Consider the following 21,718-nt stretch of genomic DNA (forward strand, 5'->3'; position numbering starts at 1 on the left):
GGGGGCGGGTCTGAGAGGAGACCTGAGGGAGCGCAGGGAAGGGGTAAAGCAAGCGGCCACAGAGCCGAGGTATGGATTTGGAGCTAAATCCTGAGGACCGTAGAAAGCCAGGGACAGATGTTGGGCAGCCCTCTGATTTCTATTTCCAAAGACTGCTCTGTGGCTCTTGCTGTGTGTAGACAGGGTTGAGGGAACAAAAATCCACATCGCCGGAGACTGGTTTTGAGGCTCTTGCTGTCATCCTTGAACTAGATGGTGTTAGATGGCTTTAGATGGAGGAGGATGGAAAAAAGTGGGTGAATCGGGGAGCCTTTTAGGAAGTAGACTGGTGAGCGGAAGGAGATTGATTGGACTTGGGGAGTGAGGGGGAAGGAAGTGGCACAGATGAGCCCAAAGTCATCTTGTCCGGTCATGAGGCTCTTGCTGTCATCCTTGAACTAGATGGTGTTAGATGGCTTTAGATGGAGGAGGATGGAAAAAAGTGGGTGAATCGGGGAGCCTTTTAGGAAGTAGACTGGTGAGCGGAAGGAGATTGATTGGACTTGGGGAGTGAGGGGGAAGGAAGTGGCACAGATGAGCCCAAAGTCATCTTGTCCGGTCACCTCATTTCTCAGTTTTGGACACTGAGGTTAAGTAACCTGACTTCTGCGGCATGAGTCTTGCCCAAGTCTCCAAACTGAGACCCCAGCCTCGTCCTTAGGCCCTGTCTGTCTGTCACGCCATCCCACCCCTGATATTTCTGACTGGCCGGGATCATACTGGGTAGAAATCCCCCAATTGTCAACAGGTCATTTCAGTTGACAACGGAGGTGTAAGCATGAACCACATTCTTGCCCCGGTTACACTTGCGGCCTCTCTATAGCCCTCCGTTGGAGCACCCAGATACAGCTCAGAGGGCAGTAAGGAATTCGAGAACTTGGCATCCTCTGTGCTTGGCTTTACTCACTCCCACCTGTTCTAGAGGAAAGGGTCCCGAGTGGTGAAGGCACCCTCCAGAGTAGACTACTGTGAGGGAGATAAAATCTTCTAGCAGCCCAAGGGCATGTCTTCAATCCAGAGACAACAAACTCATACCTTTTGCGTCTTTTCCTCAGTAGAATGTGACGCAGACTTCCTTAGGGAAGCAGGGGACTCGCCCGCCTCACTGGTGACTCTCTAGTCACTTACTTACTTAATTTGCATTTATCGAGCACCTTCCATGTGCCAGAAAAGGGCACTGAGCTGGGGGCTGGCAGTCGAGGCATGATCTCTACTTTGCAAATGTTCCCTTTTGCCAAGGAGACAGGTATTTAAAATGCTTTTGTTCACGGAAGACACGTTTGTGTCCTTGAGGTTGTGGCTTCTGTCAGGTGATGTCAGGAGACTTGCTAGAGACACCACCTTGAAGTTGGGCCCTGCGGGAGGAGGAGGAAGGCTGCAGCCGGTGTGAGCAGGGAAGGGCGATCAGAGGCGGAGAGGAAAGACGTGGCCCGAACGAATGCCAGGAGCCCCCAGGGCCAGGGCGCCGGGCAGGCAGGAAGTGCCGGGAGCTGGGCCCGGAGCAGCCGGCTGGCGCCCTGCAGAAGCCTCGCTCCCACACCCAGGGGCCGCAGCTCTGTCCTGGAAACGAGAGCTCGGACGGAAACCGGGGCAGCTGAGACCATCTCACTTTTTCTCCTCTTTACTCTTTGAACAGGAATGTTCGTTCCAACGCAGAGAACGGAAGGCATCTCAACATCAGACATCATCACCAGGATCGTCCGTGACTATGATGTGTATGCCCGACGCAACCTCCAGAGAGGGTACACAGCCAAGGAGCTAAATGTCAGCTTTATAAATGTAAGTGTGCCCCCCCCCCCGACGACCACCACACACACCAGCCCTGCCACCATTCGTTGAGTGCTTGCTGTATGCCTCGCAGTGTTCTTTTTTTTTAAGTTTTAATTTAAATTCCAGTGCCACACAGTGTTCTTGATGCAGTGTATTTATTGTCCCAATTCAGTCCGCGCAACGACCCAGTGATGTGTTATCCCCATTTACAGATGGAGAAACCAGAGTCCAAAGTCCACCAAAGCACACGGTAGTGAGCTCCTTGTTTTATAAAGGAGCTGCCTCCCTTCCTCTTGCTCCAGCCTCCCTCTGTTAGAGTTCTCAGACTTAACTGAAGGGTGTCTGGGAGAGCTGCCCTCGAGAAAGGCAAGCATTGTCTTCTGCTCAAAGGGAGGGAAGGAAGGCAGAGGCAATGAAAAGCGAAACCCAGAGACAATGACTTTTAAATCTTCGCTTTATTAAGGCCTTACAGATGCTCATTAGAAACCTTAACGGCCTTTTTTTTTATTGTCCAGAGAAATTACAGATGCTTAAATAAAGCCTAAAGTCGTTGGCTTCCTTTTGTATTTGTGCCGTATTGTTCCCACAGAGCTGCTGTTAGTTTAATAATAGAGCAACTGTTAAAACAATCTTTAAAACAAGCAAAACAGGCTGTTACAAAGCTGAGAGGGCAGTCCAGTTGCTAGAGGTGATGTTAGTGCGTCTGGACAACTGTATTTGCCTGGACTCCAAGGAGGTGACAAAATTGATTAAAACAGGAACCCTTCATCCATACAGAACTTCAACACCCCCCCAATAGATTTTCAAAGAGTGATTTTTCTACCAAACTAGATGCTTACAAGTATGTGCAGCCATAACTATCCAGCAGCTTACACAGATCAGTCATCGGTACCTGCGAGATGAGGAGTGGCTTGTTAACTGTCAGTGCTAACTGGTTGTCCTCACGAGGCAGGGAGCATCGGGAGGCCAGACTCTGTGGCTTCACACCAGTCGGGCAACAAAATGGAAAATGTTGGGTTCAAGTGGCCCCAGAACAAGTGGCTGAAAAGAATTCCATCAAAGTGATTATTTGGTATCTTATAGAGAATAAAGCCCTGGTTATTTCAATAAATTAAACTGTCTATTCTTTGAAATTGAATCCAGTCAGCCATCCAAGCATGTCAAACCATTTTCAAAAGTTATTGCTCGTTCTCTTCTAACGGCCTTTAGATAAGCCACTTAGCTCAAGGAACCGTGTAGTCAGCGTGGACGCGTTCACTGCCTTTCTGTGGCAACAAGGCTGGCTGCAGTTCGGAGAGAAAATCGAATGTGCTGGATGGGCACGTCGGTGAAGCACAGAAACTCAGAGGAGGCAGGGACCTGCCAGCGGCCAGTCACCCAGTGCAAGTCCCTGCACTTAGACACAAGTAACGCTGTGCTCAGAGGGGACCTGGCCGAGGTCCCTCAGGCAGAGTAGAGGTGGCTGCCGGTCACTCCAGGCCGCGGCACAGATGGAGCTCACACCCACCCTGAGGCTGAGTCAAGTTTGGAAGGTCTGAATCAGGGAATCCTGACCCAGTTCTGCAATTTTGAGGTGTCTCAAAAAATTCTGAGATAGGAACTTGAGTCCCATGTAGTGAAGAAAAAACCTTATTACCCTATGAGGAGAAAATCTATCATGACTTCCTGGAGGGGAAGACCCTTCATCTCCTGTTATTTTCGTGGTTTGACAGCACTCTCATCAGGCAGCGTGATGAAAGGCTTAGGCTGCTTCATCGTAATCAAACAGCCAGCGCACACGGCGTTCTTACTTTTGAATGCCAGGCTTTGTGCCAAGCACTTCACGTGCAGAATCTGACCTAATCGTTACAGCAACTTGATGGGGTAGGGATGATAATTATCCCCATTTTACAGAGGCAGAAACTGAGGTTTAGAGGTGGCCTGTGACTTGCCCAACATACAGGGCCTTCCGGGCACACAGGGACAGCATGGCTGCATAAGGGCTATAAGAAGGACAAAATCTCAGTCCAGAGAAGCTGTCAGGATGAAAGCTGTCTTCATCACCAAGGAAATGGATGCAGTTCAGTCAGCTTAATGGAAAACATCATTACAGTGAAAATTATAGGGTCACACATGGCTTTTAAGGCCCAGCCAGTGGCCAATTTCAACCAGTACTGCTTTTAACAATGTCCCAGTAAAACAGAGAACTCGGGCAGACTCTGAGTGACTATTCTATGGACAACCCATACTTTTATCTAAATCCCAGGAGAATTTGGGGGGGGGGTTGCCCAATAGCTACCTGTAATAAACAGCAAATTTGTATTTTTGGTTCTTATGTAAGTGACTTCAACTCTGAAGCTTACAAGAAAGAGAATATTAAAATCACTTGTATTTCACTTTACGTATCCAAGTAGACTAATGACAAATGACTTTTCTTAGAAGAGATGTGCCTTCCCGTCAATCTAGCCCTTGGAAATAGCAACATCCTGACTCTTCAGGTTAAGAACAAACACAAGTTGAAATAAAATGACCATTAGTGTGAATGACTGGTCTCTCTCATGCCCTCTGGGGTAAATCTCTTTTTTTCTCTTTCCATTTTTGACCAGGAGAAGAAGTACCGCTTCCAAAACCAGGTAGACAAGATGAAGGAAAAGGTCAAGAATGTGGAGGAAAGATCAAAGGAATTTGTCAACAGAGTGGAAGAAAAGAGTCATGATCTAATTCAAAAGTGGGAAGAGAAGTCAAGGGAATTCATTGGCAACTTCCTGGAGCTGTTTGGGCCTGACGGTGCATGGGTATGTAATTATTTCACTTGGCCCTGCAGTGATGGGCATTTTCAGTTTCTCTTCATTTTTGTGGAGCCCCTCAAGTGTGTCCCTTATCTCAGTCCGATAAGTAGCTTCATGCCTGAGTGGCTTCAAGTCATGTCATTTATTTAGTTTCGCTTTATCCCTCAATACGGCACCCTATAGCACCCAAGGCCAGTTGTAGCCTCTGTTTCAATTTCTTGTCCAGACCTTGAAGCCATTTGGTAATTGTTGAATGTCTGTTACTGCGGAGGTTGGTTTTGTAGCTTATCGTAGTCTCTCAGTTGGAAATCAGGCAAAGCTTGGGGGTGGGAGTCAAGTGGGTCAGTGGTGTCGTGGCATTTGTGTTATGAGATAAAGCTAATGGACTCTTGGATCCACCAGGGGAGAAGGGGGCAAAAGAAACCCAGCCGCCTTGGTCACTTTTTTGGTCAGGTACCTTCCTCTTCCATCACTTGTGAGAGAGAGAGAGGGGTGGGGCGGGGGAGAGAAGAGGTAGGATTTTGTCCTGTATCTGTGCCTGTCATGCCCTGATTTTCCCGTTTTTCCATGGTATACATGTGGTGCGATAAAATGCGCGAGTCTTAGGAGACTGAGACCATGATCTACATCTTAAAACGGAGAGAGAAAGTGCAGAGGCTCTCATCTAAATTCTACAGACAATTTTGAGTGGAAGCTATGAAAAGGGAAAAGAAAATTCTGGAAACCACCTCGTACTCCCTTGGTATTTCTATTGTGCATGTACTTCGAGAGTAAAGAACCAGTATTGTCAGCAGCGTTAATGAGGGTTCTATGAAAGAGATCATTTAAAGCTAGCCTTCCTTTTTAAAACCAAACGAAGCGATTCCATCTGATTTCCTTGATTTTAAGTAGCCTAGATTTCCTATTATGACATGAGAAGTCTCTAACAAAATCCACTTTGGCTTAATTATTTTATTGATGGGTTGTCACTGCTGCCTCTGCTCATTTGAGCTGGTTCATTATAGGATTATCTAAAAGTAAAACACTCAATTAGTAATAGAAAAAGAACAATGTTTGAGAAGTTGGAAGAGATGCTTTGCTTCAAGTCTAGTGGCCTCTAAATGATTATAGAGGTGGGTGTTGTAGGCCAATCAGGTCCTATTGGCTGAGTCTGAGAGGGGTAGAGGGTTTGCAAGGGGCTGCTTGAGCTTTCAATGACTTCTAGAAAGAGCTAGCGATACTGGAGGAGCCAAGTGCTGGGTTCCTTTTCATTCTCCATGGGCCTGTTCAAGTTTTTGGCTCAAATCAGTTTAATTCATGGGCCATTTTGTATACGCACAGTGCTAGGAAGAACGTGAAAAGAAGGTGCAGAACCTGGTCTCTGGGATTCCATGGCATCTAGGACATGAAGTGTAGCATTTCCCGTTAGTTTAATGTGTACTTTAATAGCTCACATTTTCACAACCTATGTTCAGGGGCAGGACAGACAGCTAGTGGTTTTTTAAAAGAAACCATGTGGGTATTCACTTCCTTATAGGGATTCAGAAATGTGTCTCTGCGGAGAAATATGTCTCTGGTATCGTTAACTCAAGGGGGTGGATGTTTTCTCCACTTGGAGCGAACATAGGCAGGAAAGGAATAGAATTTCATAGAAACTTTATAGATTTTCGTTCTTTCAGGCTCCCAGTGAAGGTGAAATAGTAGCTGGAATTGTTCTAGAGGAGTCTGGTGACAGCTAGCTGCGGTGATTTTTAAGAAATGAAACCCAGCTTCGAGTCTGGAGGTTTTTCTTTTTAAAACTTGCTATTAGTGTCAAAACTGTTATTAACATTAATTTACCATATCAGCCAGACTTAGACATTGCTTTTTTTCTGTTGACATTAAAAGTACAGGAATAGTTACAAGGATGTTAAACGCCAAGATAAGTAATTTGCTTTTCATGAATATGCTATTATTATAATAATTCTTTATTTGTGGATTTGGGACTAGAACTCATTTCTTAAAATAGAGGATCTGCATTACCTGCAAATACAGTACTGTTACAAATAACCCCAATTTGGAGAAGTACAAAATAGAAGGATTTAAAGTACAAAACTTCGTACGACAGAACTGGTGTGCAGCTCTGTATGTCGCTTTTTATAGTGGGTTTTCCATAAATGTGTCTGGATTGAACAGACGCATGGGTGCGTGAGAGAGACCTGTTCACAGAACCTTCTGGCATCTGCGGTGATGAGGTTTAATCCTCTGTATTTAGATCTATATTGATATCACTATCCTAAATATAGGTTTGTATAGATATATACCCTTAGCCTTTTATTGCTTATGGTGCTTGGTACAGGACTTGGTACAACTTGGGGTTTGGATCAAATTCAGTTGGCAGAATAGGTTTGCTGGGCCTTCCACAGCATTCTAAAATTTCTTCCCAGGAGGGCATGAACTCTAGTTTGCCATCTGCACACCACTCCGACCTGACCTTCCCGCTGCCCCTGGACACGGAAGTATTTGCGTCTGCTCCTTACAGTAGAGTCTTTCTTACATTCTTCCCCAAGGGACCTGACGCCTGATAGGAAGAAGTGTGACCCAAACCCTTCCATTCCAGCAGAGTGCGAAGTGCTGGAGATGACCATGTTGTTACAGTTTAGAAGTTGTATAGCAGGTCAAACCTTTTCCAAAAGCCTTTTTATATCTACTCTACCCATTTTAACCACACAACAAAAGGAGTAGCTGTGTTCTAGATAAAGTAACAAAGGCCTAAGAGAACGATGAAAGTTTTCTACGGTCCCAGGCGTTTGGAGGTACTGGAATGGAGCCTGGGGCCAAGCCTCTTTCTCCTGACCAGCGTTGTATCACCCACCATAGGACGGTCCCTGGGAGGCAATCACTTTTCTTCACCCCCCCCTCAGGTCAGGGTATGGCATGGTGGAGAAACAGAGGTACCAAAACTGCTCTAAGGCTCTGTGACAAAGCCCATTGCCAAAATGCTGCTTCAGGCCTGCTCATCTAGACTCAGGAGAGGGAGTGTCAGCCTTCCTCTTAAGCAAGCAGAAATCATGGCGTCCCTGGGGATATTATTTATTGGTGAGTAACAAATTCGCCCCCAAATTAGTGACTTAAAAACAACAAATATTATTTCACAGTTTCTGCAAGTCAGGAAGCAGCTTAGCTGGGTGGTTATCATTTAGGGTCCGTCATGATGTTGTAGTCGGGACTTCAGCTGGGGGATCCTCTTCAGCATCTTGTGACTGGGAACAAGGTACCTCAGTTCCCCCCTGCGTGGGCCTTTGCACAGGCTGCCCGCGTGTCTTCATAACAGAGAAGATGGCTTCCCCCGAGTGAGTGATAGAGTATTCAAGAGAAAAGCTATCATCTTTTAAGACTAATATCTGAAGTGACAGTCCCTTTATGCCATATTGTAGTGGTCACACAGACAATTGGAGTATATTGTGGGAAGATACCACACAAAGATGTGAATAAATTCAGAAGGTGGGGCCTGGGGGGGCATCGCTGCTAAAACAGAGGACGTATTCCCATTTATTCAGTTTGATGGGGGATTAGCAGAGCTCAAAAGGTTATTTTTCAATCTTCCCACCTACAGCTCTGCTTATTTAACTTCTTGATCCATTTTTTTTTTGCTTGATTCTTGTAACTAGTCTTGACTCACACTCAGAAGACAGCCTGTAACCCAACCACAGCTGCCAAGGGAAGCCTTCCCCACAGAGACTTGGTAGTCCCTCTTGTCTTTCAGAGACATAGCCTCCAGACTATCCTCAAGGGAGGAGCTTTAAAGGAGCTGAATTCTGAAGCTCTGTTCCCATGTTGGAGGCAATGTTGTTCATTTCCAAGGGCTTCAGGTGCATGGAGCCAGGATCAGGGGGTGCTGAATCAGCTTTTGGGGTCCGCTTTTGGGGTAGGGCCTTCCTAGTGAAACCTGGTTATTTCTCTTGCAAGTGTCAGACACATTCCATTTAAACATTGTGCCCTAGCCACATAGGCTACATTTTAAAAACAGTCGGTATCATTTTGAATGATCTGCCACCGTAGTCCTTAATTGACTTTGAACCATAGACCCGTTTCCTGCTTGAAATGAAAAGGCATCTATTCTGTTTTACAACATGAACATAGACCTTTTCCTGGAGCACCAAGAGAGAATAACCTTAGGTCAGGTCCAAGTTTTTAGTTCACCCCAGACCACAAATACCCTCGGCCCCAATCCAATTAGTCAGATTGATCCGTATGCAAACCAAACAGGCATTTGCATCTAATATAGGAGATATCTTTTTTAAAAACCTTGATGATGTGTTAGTTTTTCAGAAAGAACAGATTTACATGTGAGGTCCACTACTAATTTTTTCAAACTGTGATAAAAAAATTAGCATTTTAACCATTTTAAATGTACCATTCAGTGGCATTAAATACATTCATAGTTGTGCAACCATCACCACTATCCATTTCCAGAACTTTTGCATCATGCCTATTGCAACTCTGTACTTATATAATCTGGTCCCCCCAATCCCTGGGAATCCCCCTTCTTTGTCTCTATGAGCTTGACGACTCTAGTGGGGTCATACAGTGTGTGTCCTTTTATCTGGCTAATTTCATTTAACATAATGTCTTCAAGGTTGAACCAATGTTGTAGCATGTGTCAGAATTTCATTCCTCTTTAAAGCTGAATAATATCCCTTTGTGAAAGGATTTTATTTGCTTATCTTAAATCATTGGCCTGAGAGGCAGGCATCTCAATTAACACACAGCTTAGGAGCCTGCTGGGTTAGTCTCTAGGTACAGAGGCTGGTGGAGGTCAACTTTCACTTTCCCTTTAACTCACTCCAGCTTACTGGCATTTCCCAGAAAGGAGCTTGTACCATCCTTTGGTACCCCCATCTTGTAGCCACCGAGAGGACACCTCGAGATCTCCTGGATCTGGTAGCCAGTGCAACCTCCCCTCCAGGGTCCCTTAAGACTAACCAACTGAGAAAGCATTCTCAACCGTCTACCACCCCCAGGGCCTAGCAAGAGGTTAGAGACCCATCTTTCTGTGAAATAAAACTTTTAGCTGTGGCTGGAGGGGCAGGCTTCTAATTAAACACCCGTCTAAGGGCTGACCGTAAGCCTCTCCGAGACCTCGGAGGGCCGGTGCTACCTTCACACTCTGTCTTCCACCCAGAAGAGCACCAGTAGCTCCTGGGAGGGGGTTGTACATGTGTCTGGTGTCCTGGTCTTTGGGGCTGCCACCTGAGGGATGCTCCTCGATGTCCTACCTCTGGTGGCTAGCCACCACCCCCAGGGCACTGCCCAGACAGCAGGCTGAGATTCACCCCCAGCCTTTCTATGAAAGAGGCCTATTCATTTGTCCAGGAGCTGGGGCCTAAGCAAGGCTTTCGGTTTGGCACAGATCTAGGGACCTAATGAGGTGCACTCTGAGGGCTGGGGCCATTGCACATCATCTTTGCACTCACCCTGTCTTGCTCCAGGTCACCGATATCAACTAGAAAGCAACTTGTACCTGGGTCAGGTGTCCTGACTTTTAACCACTGCCATGGACGAGTACCTCTCACTGACTGAACTCTGGTGCTCAGCAGGAGCTTAGCTTGCAGTCCTGCAGGAGTGGGTACGGCGGCGTGCCTCATTCTGTTGGGCTTCACTTTATATTTGCAGATCCTGTGTTTTCTACAAATTGAAGGATTGTGGCAACCATGCACTGAGCTCGTCTATTGGCACCATTTTTCCAATAGCATTTGCTTATTTTTGTGTGTCACGTGTTGGTAATTCATGCACTATTTTAAACGTGTTCATTATTCTTATATTGGTTACAGTGACCAGTGGTCTTCGATGTTACTCTTGTAATTGTGTTGGGACACCATGAATCATGCCCAGATAATACAGCGAACTTAACTGATAAATGTCTGTGTTCTGACTGCTCCAGTGAGCAGTTTTTTCCGCACCTCTCTCCCCTTCCTGGGGCTACTTATTCTCTGAGACACAATACTGAAATGAGGCCAGCTGATAATCTTATAATGGCCTCTAAGTTTTCTAGTGAAAGGAAGAGTCACAAGTCTCCCACTTGAAATCTAAGGCTAGAAATGCTTAAGTTTAGTGAGGAAGGTATGTTGAAAGCTCAGCCTCTTGTACCTGTTTTCCAAGCTGTGAATACACAGGAAAAGTTCTTGAAGGAAATTTAAAGTGCTACTCAAGTGAACACACAACAATAAGGAAGTGGAACAGCCTTCTTGCTCATCTGGAGAAAGTTTCAGTGGTCTGGATAGAAGACCGAAGCAGCCACAACATTCCCTGAAGCCAAAGCCCCATCCCGAGCAAGGCCCCAACTCTCTCCAATTCTGTGAAGGCTGAGAGGCGAGGAGGCCACCCAGAGAAAATCTGAAGCCATCGCAGGTGGGGTCACGAGGTTTCAGGAGAGAACGATCATAGAAGTATCAGGTGAGGCAGCAAGTGCTGACGCAGAAGCCGCAGCCAGTCACCCTGACGGTCTAGCTACGGAAACGCGTGAAGGCGGCTGCACTGAGCAGCTGCTCCGCATAGACGAAACAGCCGTCTAGTAGACGACGCTACCGAGGACTTTCAGAGCTAGAGACGGGAGTTGAAATTCTGGTTTCAAAGCTTTAAAATAGAAGCTGAATCTCTGGTTAGGGGCTAACCTAGCTGAGGATTTTAAGTTAAAGCCACTACTCATTTTCCATTTCAAAAATCCTAGAGCCCTTAAGAATTATGCTACATCGACCCTGTGCTCTATAAATGGAACAGAGCGTGGATGACAGCACATGGTTTACTGAATATTGTAAGTCCACAGAAAAAAAGATTGCTTTTAAAATACTACTGCACATTGACAACATATCTGGTCACCCAAAGGCTCCGGTGGAGATGTGTAATGAGATTAATGTTGCTTTATGCCTGCTCACACGACATCCCTTCTTTAGCCCATGGATCAAGAAAGCACTTTGACTTTCAAGCCTTACGATTTAAGAAACCCATTTCGTAAGGCTAGAGCTGCCAGAGCTAGTGATTCTCCTGATGGAGCCAGGCAAAGTCGATTAAAAACCTTCTGGAAAGGATCTTAGTTGCCATTAAGGACATTTGTGATTCGCTGGAAGAAGTAAAAATACCAACATTCACAGGAGTTTGGAAAAAGTGGATTCTAACCATCACAGATGATCTTGAGACGTTTCAGATGTCAGGGGAGGAAGACACTGCAGATGTGGTGGAAGGAGCAGGAGAATTAGAGCCTGGAGATGGGAATGAACTGCGACAGTCTCCTGGCGAAACATTAAGCAGCAACTCCCCATCTGTTACGGAGGAGCAAAGAAAGCAGCTTCTTGAGATGGAATCTACTCGGGGGGAGGATGCTGCGAAGACTGTTGAAGTAACAACAAACCACTGAGAATATTACATACACTTAGTTGAGACAACAGTAGTGGGGTTTGAGAAGATGGACTCCAATTTGGGAAGATGTTCACTGTTGTCTTAAGAAATTGCCACAGCCAGCCCAGCCTTCTGCCACCGCCCTGATCAGTCAGCAGCCATCCACTCTGAGCCAAGACCCTCCACCAAGAAGAAGATCCTGACTAGCTGAAAGCTCAGAAAATGGATAGCTTATTTTAACAAGTATTTTTAAATTAAAACTTCTATATTGTTTTTTTAGACATACATAACGCACTTTCAAATTTAATAAACTACAGTATAGTATAAGCAAAACTTTTGTATGCACGAGAAAACCAAAAAATTATTTTGGCTTGCTTTATTGTTCACTTTATTGTGGTGATCTGGAACCAAACCCACAGGATCTCTGAAATATGCCTATATTTGCATATTTTAAAAACTGTTGCCTGAGGGTCTGGCTTCCAATCAGCTGAATCTAGGTGCTCACCGAGATCTTACCTTTTGGGACACTGACAGGCCTCGGTACACCCTCCACTACTGGGACCCACTAAAAATAAAATACACTGCTTGGACAATCACAAAGGTTTGAGAGACAACCCAAGAGCTGGGGGAGGGTTGAATGGTAAGTTTCATCTCTGACATGAGGTTGCTCCTTCCGCACGGGTGGAGGTGGCTGTTGTATCTAATTAATGCACAGAAACCAACACGGTTGGTATCAAGGAAAATTGAGGAATATGCTCAAAATTTAAAAAAAGGAGAAAACCTCAGAGAAAGTCCTTAAGGAAATGGAGACAACTGATTTACTTAATAAAGTATGGTCATAGAGGTGCTCACTGAACTTGGGAAAAGAATGAATGAACACAGGAAGGGGGATAGATGGCGGAGGAGTAGGGGACCCTATTTCAGCCGGTCCCCTGAATTGAGCTGGATATCTACCAGACCATCCTGAACACCCACGAAATCAGCCTGAGACGTTAGAAGATACATCTGGATGCCTGCAAACAGAACATCTCCGGTGCTTGGTCTCGAGGTATCAGGCGGGGAGCCGAGAGTCTGCACGCAGATATCAGAATATAAACGGAAGGGGGAGGGAGCCGCTGCACTCGGGCGCCGGGAAGCAGAAGCCTCCTGCACTGGGGAGCGGGCGGACTCGCGGGACGGTAGCCTCCGGGAAACTAGACTGAGACCGGGAGTTCGGGAGCGCGCGCAGGAACCGGGGCGGCCAGCGGTGTTAGAAGCACAAAGGACAGAGATGTGCCGGCCCTGGGAGCGAGGACTGGGAGACCGGCTGTGGGGCACACAACCCGGGACGCTGCGGGGTTTTTAGCAGCACCGACAGAAATGGAGTCAGTGTGGCCAGGAAAGCTCAGTGGAGAGCAGACTGCGATCTCTCTGTTCTGAGACAGAGGTTTGGATACGGCCACTGCCGCTCTCTCAGAAGAGACACAGAAAGCTGCCAGGGAAAGCCGCCAGAGAACAAAAGCCCCCCCAAAAACCGGTTCTCACTGAGCCCATCCCTCCCCCACAGGGGGTAGGGCAACTCTACCCAAACAGGGTTGCCTGAGTATCAGCGTGTCAGGCCCCTCCCCCAGAAGGCAGGCTGAAAAATCAAGAAGCCCACATCCCTAAGGTCCCTATAAAACAGGTGCATCTTGTTTGGATCCTGGTCAATAATTTGGGCTCTGTACATCCCCGCAACCTCTCCTCATCAGAATGACGAGGAGGAGGAACCCCCAAAAAAGGAAAGAAACAGAGACTATGGCCTCTGCCACAGAACTAATGGATATGGATTTAACCAAGATGTCAGAAATGGATTTCAGAGTAACAATTATCAAAATGATGTATAGGCTTGAGAAAAATATTAACAAAAATATAGAATCTCTAAGGGCTGAAATGAGAACGAATCTGGTGGAACTTAAAAATGCTATAAATGAAATGTGGTCTAAACTGGATGCTCTGACAGCCAGGGTAAACTAGGCAGAAGAATGAATTAGTGAGTTACAGGATAAGTTGTTAGAAAAGAAGGAAAAAGAGGTGACATGGGAAAAAAAGAATCCAATTTCAAGAAGCTAAACTGAGGGAGATTACTGACTCAATGAAACATTCCAATATCAGAATTATCAGGGTCCCTGAGGGGATGGAAAGAGAGAGAGATCTAGAAGACATATTTGAGTAAATCGTAGCTGAGAACTTCCCTAATCTGGGGAAGAAAACAAACATTCGTGTCCAAGAGGCAGAGAGGACCCCTCCCAAGATCGATGAGAACAGATCGACACCATGACATATAATAGTACAATTTGCAAACCTTGAAAGCAGCGAGGGGGAAGAGATTTCTTATGTACAGAGGGAGGAACATCAGAATAATGTCAGTCCTGTCCACAGAGACCTGGCAAGCCAGAAAGGGCTGGCAAGACATATTCAGAGCACTGAGTGAGAAGATTCAGAGACATATTCAGAAGCACTGAGTGATGCAGCCAAGGATACTGTATCCAGCAAGGCCGTCATTAAGAATGGATGAGACAAGAAGCTTCCAAGACTGGCAGAAACTGAAAGAATATGTGACCACCACACCAGCCCTGCAAGAAATATTAAGGGGGGTTCTACAAAAGATGAAAGACCCCAAGAGTGATACAGAACAGATTTACAGAGACAATCTGTAGAAACAAGGACTTCACAGACAACATGATGACATTAAAATTCTGTCTCTCAATAATCACTCTCAACGTGAATGGCCTAAATGCTCCCATAAAACGCCACAGGGTTGCAGATTGGATAAAAAGACATGACCCACCCACATGCTGTCTACAAGAGACTCACTTTGAACCTAAAGACACATCCAGACTGAAAGTGAAAGGATGGAGAACCATTTTTCATGCCAACGGACCTCGAAAGAAAGCTGGGGTAGCAATTCTCATATCAGACAAATTAGATTTTAAGCTAAATACTGTAGTTAGAGATACAGAAGGACACTATATTATTCTCAAATGTATATCCAACAAGAGGGTCTAACAATTATAAATATCTATGCCCCCAACAGGGGAGCAGCCAACTACATAAGCCAACTGTTAACCAAAGTAAAGAAACATACAGATAATAAGACATTAATAGTAGAAGACCTCAACACTCCATTCTCAGCAATAGACAGATATAAGCAGAAAATCAACAAAGAAACAAGAGTTTTGAATGACACACTGGACCAGATGGACCTCACAGATATATACAGAACATTCCACCCTAAAACAACAGAATACTCATTCTTTTCAAAGACACATGGAACTTTCTCCAGAATAGACCATATGCTGGGTCACAAAACAGGTCTCAACCAATACCAAAAGAAAGACTGAGATTATTTCCATAGTCTCAGACCACAATGCTTTGAAACTGGAACTCAATCATAGGAAAAAAATTTGGAAGAAACTCAAACACTTGGAAGCTAAGGACCATCTTTAAGGGGCACCTGGGTGGCTCAGTCGGTTAAACATCTGCTTTCGGCTCAGGTCATGATCTTCGGGTCTGGGGACTGAGTCCTGCATCAGGCTCCCTGCTCAGCAGGGAACCTGCTTCTCGTGCTCTCTCTCTCTCAAATAAATAAATAAAATCTTTAAAACAAATGTTTGGGTAAACCAGGAAATTAAGAACTTAAGCAATTTATGGAAACCAATGAGCACGAAAACACATCGGTCCAAAACCTATGGGATGCTGCAAAGGTGGTCCTAAGGGGGAAATACATAGCCATCCAAGCCTCACTCAAAAGAACAGAAAAATCTAAAATACAGACCCTATACTCAAACCTTAAACAACAGGAGATAGAACAGAAGAACAGGCCTAAGCCACACATGAAAACTGATGAAGATTAGAGCAGAGACCAATGAATTAGAAACCAGAAATACAGTGGAACAGATCCAGAAACTAGAAGCTGGTTCTTTGAAAGAATTAATTAATAAGATCGATAAACCACTGGCCAGACTTATCCAAAAGAAAAGAGAAGGGACCCAAATTAATAAAATTATGAATGAAAGGGGAGAGATCACGACTAACACCAAGGAAATAGAAACAATCATTAGAAACTATTAACAACTATATGCCAATAAATTAAGCAAACTGGAAGAAATGGGTGCCTTCCTGGAAACCTATAACCACCAAGACTGAAACAGGAAGAGACTGACATTCTAAATAGGCCAATATCCAGTAACGAGATTGAAGCAGTGACCAAAAACCTCCTAAAAAACAAGAGTCCAGTGCCTGATGGATTCTCTGGGGAATTCTACCAAACATTCAAAGAAGAAAGAATACCTGTTCTCCTGAAGCTGTTTCAAAAAATAGAAACAGAAGGAAAACTTCCAAACTCAATTCTATGAGGCCAGCATTACCTTGATCCCAAAACCAGGCAAAGATCCCCGTCAAAAAGGAGAATTACAGACCTATATCCCTGATGAATATGGACGCCAAAATTCTCAACAAGATCCTAGCTAATAGGATCCAACAGTACAGTAAAAGGATTATTCATCACGACCAGGTGGGATTCATCCCTGGAATGCAAGGGTGGTTCAACATTCACAAATCAGTGTGATAGAACACATTAATAAGACAAGAGACAAGAATCATACAGTCCTCTCAATTGATGCAGAAAAAGCATTTGACAAAATACAGCATCCTTTCCTGATTAAAACCCTTCAGAGTATAGGGATAGAGGGTACACTCCTCAAAAACTATCTATAAAAAAGGCCACAGCAAATATCGTTCTCAATGGGGAAAAGCTGAGAGCCTTTCCCCTAAAATCAGAAACATGATAAGAATGCCCACTCTCGCCATTATTTTTCAACATAGTACTACAAGTCCTAGCAACAGCAATCAGACAACAAAAAGAAATAAAAGGTATTCAAATTGGCAAAGAAGAAGTCAAACCCAAAAGACTCCACCCCCAAATTACTAGAACTCATAAGCGATTCAGTAATGTGGCAGAATACGAAAATAGTGCACAGAAATCAGTTGCATTTCTATACCCTGACAATGAGACTGAAGAAAGAGAAATTAGGGAATCGATTCCATTTACAAGAGCACCAAAAACCATAAGATATCTCGGAATAAACCTAACCAAAGAGGTAAAGGGTCTATACTCTAGAAACTACAGAACACTGATGAGAGACATTGAAGAAGACACAAAAAGATGGAAAAACATTCCATGCTCATGGATCAAAAGAATAAACATAGTTAAAATGTCTGTGCTACACAGAGCAATCTATACTTTCAACACCATCCTGATCAAAATACCAATGCCATTTTTCAAAGTGCTGGAACAAACAATCCTAAAATTCGTGTGGAACCAGAAAAGACCCTGAATCGCCAAGGAAATGTTGAAAAAGAAAAACAAAGCTGGGGGCATCACGTTGCCTGATTTCAAGCTATACTACAAAGCTGTGATCAAGACTGCATGGTACTGGCACAAAAACAGACACGTAGATCAATGGAACATAAAAGAGACTCCATGGGGTGCCTGGGTGGCACAGTGGTTAAGCGTCTGCCTTCAGCTCAGGGCGTGATCCCGGCGTTATAGGATCGAGCCCCACATCAGGCTCCTCTGCTATGAGCCTGCTTCTTCCTCTCCCACTCCCCCTGCTTGTGTTCCCTCTCTCACTGGCTGTCTCTATCTCTCTGTCAAATAAATAAATAAAATCTTTTAAAAAAAGAAAAGAAACTCCAGAAATGGACCCTCAACTCTATGGTCAACTAATCTTCGACAAAGCAGGAAGAAAACATCCAATGGGAAAAAGACAGTCTCTTCAATAAATGGTGCTGGGATAATTGGACAGCTATATACAGAAGAATGAAACTCGACCATTCTCTCACACCATACACAAAGATAAACTCTAAATGGATGAAAGACCTCGATGTGAGACAGGAATCCATTAAAATCCTAAAGGAGAACATAGGCGGTAACCTCTTCGACATCAGCCACAGCAACCTCTTCCATGACATGTCTCTAAAGGCAAAGGAAACAAAGCAAAAATGAACTACTGGGACTTCATCAAGATAAATAGCTTCTGCACAGCAAAGGAAACAGTCAACAAAACAAAGAGGCAACCCACGGAATGGGAGAAGATATTTGCAAATGACACTTCAGATAAAGGGCTGGTATCCAAGATCTTTAAAGAGCTTCTCAAACTCAACACCCAAAACACAAATAATCCAATCAAAAATGGGCAGAAGATATGAACAGACACTTTTCCAATGATGACATACGAATGGCTAATGGACACATGAAAAAATGTTCAACATCATTAGCCATCAGGGAAATTCAAATCAAAACCATATTGAGATACCACCTTACACCAGTTAGAATGGCAAGAATAGACAAGGCAGGAAACAGCAAATGTTGGAGAGGATGTGGAGAAAGGGGAGCCCTCTTACACTGTTGGTGGGAATGCAAGTTGGTACAGCCACTTTGGAAAAAAGTATGGAGGTTCTTTAAAAAGTTAAAAATAGAGCTACACTATGACCCAGCAATTGCACTACTGGATATTTACCCTAAAGACACAGATGTAGTGAAAAGAAGGGCAATATGCACCCCAATGTTCATAGCAGCATTGTCCACAATAGCCAAACTGTGGAAGGAACTGAGATGCCCTTCAACAGACGAAAGGATAAAGAAGATGTGGTCCGTATGTACAATGGAATATTACTAGCCATCAGAAAGAATGATCACCCAACATTTGCATCAACATGGACGGGACTGGAGAGATTATGCTGAGTGAAATAAGTCAAGCTGAGAAAGACAATTATCATATGGTTTCACTTATATGTGGAACATAAGGAGTAGCATAGAGGACATTAGGAGAAGAAAGGGAAAAATGAAGGGGGAGAGTTCAGAGGGGGAGATAAACCATGAGAGACTATGGACTCCGGGAAACAAAGTGAGGGTTTTAGAGGGGAGGGGGTGGGAGGATGGGCCAGCCCGGTGAAGGGCATTAAGGAGGGCACGTATTGCATGGAGCACTGGGTGTTACACGCAAACAATGAATCAACGAACACTGCATCAAAAGCTAATGATGTGCTGTATGGTGACTAACATAGCATAATAATTAAAAAATAAAGTGAATCTCCTAAAGGTCAAAAAAAAAAAAAAAAGAATGGATGAACACAGAACTTGAACAAAGAGAAAGAAAATGTAATCAAGTATCAAATGTCCTGGACGAACTGGACAGCTACACACAAAAGAATGAAACCGGACCACCTTCTAATACCATGCATAAAAATGAACTCAAAATGGTTTAAAGACTTCAATGTGAGACGTGAAACCATAAAAATCCTCGAGGAGAACATAAACAGTCATTTCTTTGACATCAGCCATAACATTAAAATTAAAAGCTTTTGCACGGAAAAGGAGACCATCAACAAAACAAAAGGGCAACCTACTGAATTGAAAGATATTTGGAAAGGATCTGTAAAAAATTTATACAACACCAAAAAACCCAATCCAATAAAAAAAATGAGCAGAGGACCTGAACATTTTTCCAAAGAAAAATACATGTGGCCAACAGACACATGAAAAAATATTCAACCTTGCTCATGATCAAGAAACTGCAAATTAGAGCCACCATGACCTATCATCCCCTCACAGTCAGAATGGCAGTTATCAAAACCACAAGAAATAACAAGTGTTGGTTAGGATGTGGAGAAAAGGGAACTTTTGTACATTGTTGGTGGGAATGTAAACTTGGTACAGCCGCTACAGAAAACACTCAAAAAATTAAAAACAGCAATACTACTATACAACCCAGTAATTCCACATCTGAGTATTTAACCATAGAAAACAAAAACACTCCTGTGAAATGTTATGCACCCCTATGTTTATTGCACCATTATTTATAGTCAAGTAATGGATCCAACCTAAGTGTCCAATGATGGACAAATGGATAACTATGTGATGTGTGTAAAGATATGTATACACGCAAATATGTGTACACACACAATGGAATATTACTCAGCCATAAAAAAGAATGAAATCTTGCCCTTTGCGTCAACATGGATGGATCTAGAGGGTATTATGCTAAGTGAAATAAGACAAAAAAAGACAAATACCATATGATTTCACTTTTATGTGGAATCTAAAAATCAAAATGAGAAAAAAAAACGAACTCATAAATACGGAGAAGAAACTAGTGGTTGCTGTGAGTGGGGTGGATGAATTACGTGAAGAGATAAAGAGGTACAAACTGCCAGTTATAAATTAGGTGGCAGGGATAAAAAGTACAGTATAGAGAATATAGTCAATAACATTGTAATAGCTTTGCATGGTGACAGATGGTGACTACCCTTATCATGGTGAGCATTTCCTAATGCGTGAATCACTGTGTTGTACACCCTAAAATAAAATGTTGTATATCATCTATACTTAAAAAAAGAAACTGAAGTAAACAAAGATACTTCTTGCTCATGGATTAGAATATTGTTAAAATATCCATACTTCCCAAAGCAATCCATAGATTCGATGCAATCTTTATCAAAATTCAATGGCATTTTTTTTTTACAGAAAGAGACCCAACAATCCTAAGACTTGTATGGAACCACAAAAGACCCCAAATGGCCAAAGCCATCTTGAGAAAGAAGAACAAAGCTGAAGGCATCAGGCTCCCTGATTTCAACTATATTACAAAGCTTTAGTAACCAAAATAAGATGGCATCAGTATTTAAGACAAATAGAGATCAATGGAACAGAGTAAAGAGTCCAGAAATAAACCCCCACATACATGGTTAATTCAGTTACTACAAAGGAACTGAGAATATACGATACGGAAAGGACAGTCTGTTCAACAAATGGTGCTGGGAAGACTGGGTAGCCACATGCAGAAAGAATGAAACTGGACCACTATCTTACTTGAATATTAGGCTTGAAACCATAAAACTCCTAGGAGAAAACAAAACTCCAAGGAGCTCCTATAAGCTCCTTGACATGTTTTGCCAGTTAGGTTTTTTAGTTTGACACCTAAAGCAAAGGCGTCAAACGCAAAAATAAATAAGTGGGACTACATCAAACTAAAAAGCTTCCGCACATAGGAAACCATTAACAAATTGAAAAGGTATGCTACTGAATGGGAGCAAATATTTGCAAATCATATGTGATAAGGGGTTAATAAATCAAAATAAGATGTCATACAACTCAATAGTACAAAACCAATCTGATTTAAAAATGGGCACAGGATCTGAATAGACATATTTCCAAGGACAACATACAGATGGCCAACAGGACCTGAAAAATATGTTCAACATCACTAATTACTAGGGAAATGCAAATCAAGACCACAAGCGGCTAGCACCTCACACCTGTTAGAATGGCTATTATCAAAGCAACAAATTAACAAGTGTTGATCAGGATATGGAGAAAAGGGAACACTTGTACATTGTTGGTGGGAATGTAAATTGGTACAGCCACTACGGAGGCTCCTCAGAATGTTAAAAATAGAACTACCATATGGTCCAGCAATTCCACTTCTGGGTATTTATCTGAAGGATATGAAGACACTAATTTGAGAAGATCTATGTACCACCATGTTCACTGCAGCATTATTTATAATATCTAAAACATGGAAGCAACCTAAGTATCCATCAACGTATAAATGGATAATGAAAGTGTATATATACACCACGGAATATTATTCAGAAAAGAAGAAAATCTTGCCATTTGGAACAAATTGTTGGACCATGAGGGCATTATGCTAATAAGTTAGAGAAAGACAAATACTGTGTGATCTCATTTATTTGTGAAATCTAAA

General features: G+C 43.5%; 1 protein-coding gene across 7 annotated transcripts in view; it reads left to right on the forward strand.

Moving 5' to 3' along the window:
* Window positions 1-21,718, forward strand: part of PCYT1B (phosphate cytidylyltransferase 1B, choline) — a 132,832-nt gene that overhangs the window by 93,246 nt on the left and 17,868 nt on the right. For all 7 annotated transcript variants that reach the window (XM_040633353.1, XM_040633371.1, XM_040633380.1 and 4 more), the window contains exons 6-7: window positions 1,676-1,818; window positions 4,395-4,583. In XM_040633353.1, coding sequence (XP_040489287.1) covers window positions 1,676-1,818; window positions 4,395-4,583 — 332 coding nt within the window. The remainder of the gene's footprint in view (window positions 1-1,675; window positions 1,819-4,394; window positions 4,584-21,718) is intronic.

The sequence above is a fragment of the Ursus maritimus genome (genome assembly GCF_017311325.1).
Source record: "Ursus maritimus isolate PB19 chromosome X unlocalized genomic scaffold, ASM1731132v1 scaffold_X1, whole genome shotgun sequence".
Taxonomy (NCBI): domain Eukaryota; kingdom Metazoa; phylum Chordata; class Mammalia; order Carnivora; family Ursidae; genus Ursus; species Ursus maritimus.